This window comes from Neolamprologus multifasciatus, chromosome 22, assembly GCF_963576455.1.
Source record: "Neolamprologus multifasciatus chromosome 22, fNeoMul1.2, whole genome shotgun sequence".
In the NCBI taxonomy this organism is placed as follows: Eukaryota; Metazoa; Chordata; class Actinopteri; order Cichliformes; family Cichlidae; genus Neolamprologus; species Neolamprologus multifasciatus.
In genome coordinates this window covers 22929330-22933819 of record NC_140459.1, presented here as the reverse complement: position 1 = coordinate 22933819, position 4490 = coordinate 22929330, and the positions used below count along the sequence as shown (strand labels likewise).

At 47.5% G+C, this 4490-nt stretch overlaps 1 protein-coding gene across 1 annotated transcript; it reads left to right on the top strand.

The window, feature by feature from the left end:
- Nucleotides 1–1366: 1366 nt before the first annotated feature.
- LOC146493516 (uncharacterized) lies at nt 1367–2961 on the top strand. Its single transcript, XM_085147649.1, has one exon. The coding sequence runs from the start codon at nt 1393–1395 to the stop codon at nt 2959–2961; it is 1569 nt and encodes a 522-aa protein (XP_085003775.1). The 5' UTR covers nt 1367–1392.
- The last annotated feature ends 1529 nt before the right edge of the window (nt 2962–4490 follow it).

Genomic DNA, 4490 nt, shown 5'->3' with positions numbered 1-4490 from the left:
TGTGCGTAATTATTCAGCCCCCTGAGTCAATACTTTGTAGAACCACCTTTTGCTGCAATTACAGCTGCCAGTCTTTTAGGGTATGTCTCTACCAGCTTTGCACATCTAGCGACTGAAATTCTTGCCCATTCTTCTTTGCAAAACAGCTCCAGCTCAGTGAGATTAGATGGACACCGTTTCTGAACAGCAGTTTTCAGATCTTGCCACATTTCCAGGGCAGCACGGTGGTGTGGTGGTCACAGTGAGTTTAATTCCCTCCCTCCCACAGTGCAAAGACATGCATTTGGTGGGGTTAGGTTAACTGGTGATTCTAAATTGCCTGTAGGTGTGAGTGTGAATAATTGTCTGTCTCTATGTGTCAGACTGCTGACCTGTCTAGGAAGTACTCTGCTTCTTGCCCCATGGTAGCCGGGATAGACTCCAGTCCCTCATAGTTACAGTTTCAGTTCCCGGTGGTTTATCATTTAGTTTTATCATCTTGTGTGGAAACTGAAACTGTGTTAAGTTCAAGTTCCACTCATATCATTTTCCCAATTGTTTTGTCTTGTGTCCAGTTCCCATTATCCCTCAGTGTGTGTATAAAAGCCCAGTCAGTCATATGTAGGTGTACTGGGTTACACTTCCCCGTAATGTTTGTGCTTGGTTTGGTTTCCTGTTCTCCTTAGATTTTTTTACATGTTCGACTCAGTTTCTTTTGGACTGTGACACTGGATTTGCATTAAAAGGTACATTTTGAGTTTTCATATTACCTGCTCATGTTTTATTCTGCATTATTGATCTACAACTACACATCTAGATGACAAAATGATTGGGGGCAAAACAATAAATCCAAAAACAAAGGTAAATAAAATCCAAAATTGAGAAGAAATACAGAACTCCAGAATTCCAGGAATAATCAAGGCAGCCACATGGCGTGCACAGAACGAAGCCACAATGAACTAAGGCAAACGGAGTCCTCATGGGGTAATTGAGAAAAGTGGATACAAGAAAGCAGGGAGACACCGCTGAAACGAAAGCATGAGAGACAAATCGCTAAAACAGGAAGTAAGTAACTGAAAATACAGAATATAAAGATCCTAACACAAGAGCTCATAGATAAACTGTAACCAAGATTCAAAACCTAATGGAAACTGAGACCACAGAATACAAGAAAATAGTTAAATAATCAACATCTATAACTAAGAAACTTGAGAGACTAATGAATAAAAGAAAATCAAGACCCAAAGAAAAACTCAACTCAACTATGAACAGCTACAAAAATTATAAGCACTAGAAATAAATACTAAGGAAAAACACAAAGATGAATTATATACAGTAATTATATATAGTACAGTAACGGAGCAGCCTAGGCAGGGAAATACATCCCAGGAGGACTGGACTTCAGATGAAGATATGCCTGTGTCGCCGCGGCAGAGGCTATCGAAGGCGAGCCAAAAAGCCTGTCAGGAGCCAGGGGTTGGCGACCTGGAAGAAGGCCAGTGGCAGGGACAAGTAGTAGGGAAAATATCTACTAACCGAGAAGCTGTGGTAAGGTTAGAAGAGACCTTGAGAGACTTGGAGGCGGAAGGCGTGCCAGCACCACACCTAATAGCACAAACGATTGAAGCATTGAAAAAGGACCTCGCAGCGTCAATTGGTAAGACACAGAAATCCCGAGAAGTGGCGAACCTGAAAATCGAAGGGTTTGGCCCAAGCGTTCGGGGTGACCCAGGGAGGAGAATCCTTCGGTCTGAAAAGGCCTTGCAGGGCCTGAAAAACAGAAGACAGTCGATCTTTGAGAAGAACCGGAAGCAGAGTGTCGGATTGCAAACTGAGGAGGAGTCGCTCTCAATGCCTCTAATGCAGGGTTTAAGGGGCGAGCCAGTATACCAGCCTTATAACATCAGAGATTTGGAGGCTCTGATGAAGCAACTGCCCCCTATTACAGAGGGAGGAGCTGCGTGGCTGAGGAAACTGGGGAGTCTTACTGAAGGAGAAGAACTTGCCCTGGGAGATTTTCGTGCCATGGGAGGAAGGGCCTTCAGGGGTGGAGGCCTGGCAGATGTGGAAGAGATAGCAGAAACCACATGTCAACCAAATGATGTCCCCTATGCAAGGGTGCGAAATGCTCTCTCTGACGCAGTGCGTGAGAAGTACCCGACCCCTAATTCAGGCACCATGCCCAGAATATTGTGGAGCCCAGAACAAGCTCCTAGAGAGTTTATAGAGCATGCAAAGGAACAGTGGATTGCGCAGACAGGAGAACATCCAGGACAGGAAGGAGAATATCGGGCGTGGTTCCGATGCGCTGTGTTAGCTGGTTTGCCAGAACGAGTGAGAGCAGACTTACAGAGGAATCCAGATTTTGCGGTGGCAAATTCAGTAAAATGGGAAAGGCATGTAATACATCGGCTAGAGCTTGAAAAAGACGAGGTGACCAAAAAGAAACAGGACTTGGAGGAGGCGCAAGGGCAGTTGGTAAAATTAAATTTGGCTGAGGCAAGAGAAAAGTTGAATGAGAAGAAAAAAGAAAGTAAAGAAGGTGCTAAGAAAATGCTGGTGGCAAAGCCTCAGGGTGAGCCGGGGCCTGATTGGCCAGATTTGGACCCAGTCGTGTATCCTGATGACCGATGGCCCGCCAATGGACCAAGGCAAGGAAGACCCGCGGGGAATTGGGGGGCTAATAGGTCGTTGAGGGGGCGTGGTGGATCTCAAAGAGGAGGTGGACTAAGGGGTCGTGGTCTGGGGGGACCTATGCTGGACCCTGATCTGTGTAGAAGGTGTGGAGGACGAGGACACTGGGCTCGTAACTGTCCGACGCCATGGCTACCAGAAATAAGTTACCAACCACCACCCCAGGTACAGAGAGCGCCGCGAGGCAGGACATTCCAGACAAGGGGACTTCAAGCTCCCAACCCTGGCATGGCGCCAGTGGCTCAGTATCCCCTGGCCAACTGGGGCAGGGAGGAGGAGCTGTACTGACGGGACCCACAGAGACCCGGCAGCATGGGGATGGCAGACCCTCTGTTGCCGATGACCGTGGAAGGGACTGAACTGACCTTCCTGGTGGACACTGGAGCGACTTACTCAACGCTGAGACAAAAACCAAGCAGTGCCACACTTTCCAATCACATGGTCAGTGTTGTGGGTTTCTCTGGGGTTCCAATGACTCTGCCGACAACTAATCCAGCCCTGACGGTGCTGGGAAAACAGACATTGAAGCACAGCTATGTGGTGTCTCCCCATGTGCCTGTGAACTTGATGGGCAGGGATTTGCTCATTAAACTGGGGGCCACTATCATGTGTTCAGCTGATGGATTAACAGTGACACTTCCAGGAGGAAAAGAGTTCTTTTGCCTGGGGACTTTTTCAAAGAACCAGTATTTGCTGCAAGACTGTGAACAATCTACAGCGGATATATACTGGGGTCGGTTGGTGGATGAAGGCATTTTGAGACTGTATCAGCTGTGGAAACCTTGGATTATGGCCTCAGCTGTCTATTCTCCTCCGCGAGACCCATACCACGTCACCCTCTATTATGATAAGAACGAGGACGAAATTTATAGGGACCAGTTTCAGACTGAACTTGAGAGTCAGACTTGGAACGTACGTTCACAGAACATCTATGTTGGTCCTGAAGGCGTCGCTGCAGGAGTAAAATTAACCGAAGAACAACGGCCTTGGTTCAAAATGGGGCCTGATTCAGTGCCTCATATCACATTGGCGGTCCATGAGGGTCATCAGGCCAGGGAGCTGGGAACAATGGTCAGGAGAGCTCTCGACGAACCTTGTTGGCGACCTACTCAGATTCCAGATGTCTGGTATTCGCCAAAATGCAAAATTTATCGCATCACTGGTCTGTCAGATGACGCAGTGGTATTGGAGCATAAGCAAATCTCAAGAATCTATGGCAGTGAAAGAGTAGATCATGCTGACGCAGTAGCCGCACTTGCGACTCTTCCTGATACTTTGTGGTCAGCTGGGTCTACGGATGTGGGCCTGGCAACTTGCTCGCCGGTCTTGTTCCAGCTAAAGTCCGAGGTACCAATTTGGAAACCGCAGTACAGACAGAAAAGAGAAGCAGAGGAGGGAATTGCAGAGACAATAGAAGGGCTATTGAAAGTAGGAGTCCTTGAGCCCTCACAATCTTACTGGAACACACCCATTTTGCCAGTAGAGAAGCATGGGACAGGAAAGTACAGGATGGCACATGACTTAAGAGCCATAAATGCCATCCTACGTACTGATACTGTGCCTGTTCCAAACCCGTACACAGCTTTGACGGCATTAACACCAGAGCAAAAGTGGTTTACGTGTATTGACCTAGCCAACGCATTTTTCTGTCTCCCCTTGCATGAGTCTCTTAGGGACATTTTTTCATTCACATATAGGGGGCAACAGTATAGATACACACGGTTGCCACAAGGGTTTGCCCTCTCCCCGGGCATTTTCAACCAAGTGCTGAAAGAAGTTCTTTCACAGTGTCAACTCCCAGAGGGGTGTACACTGGT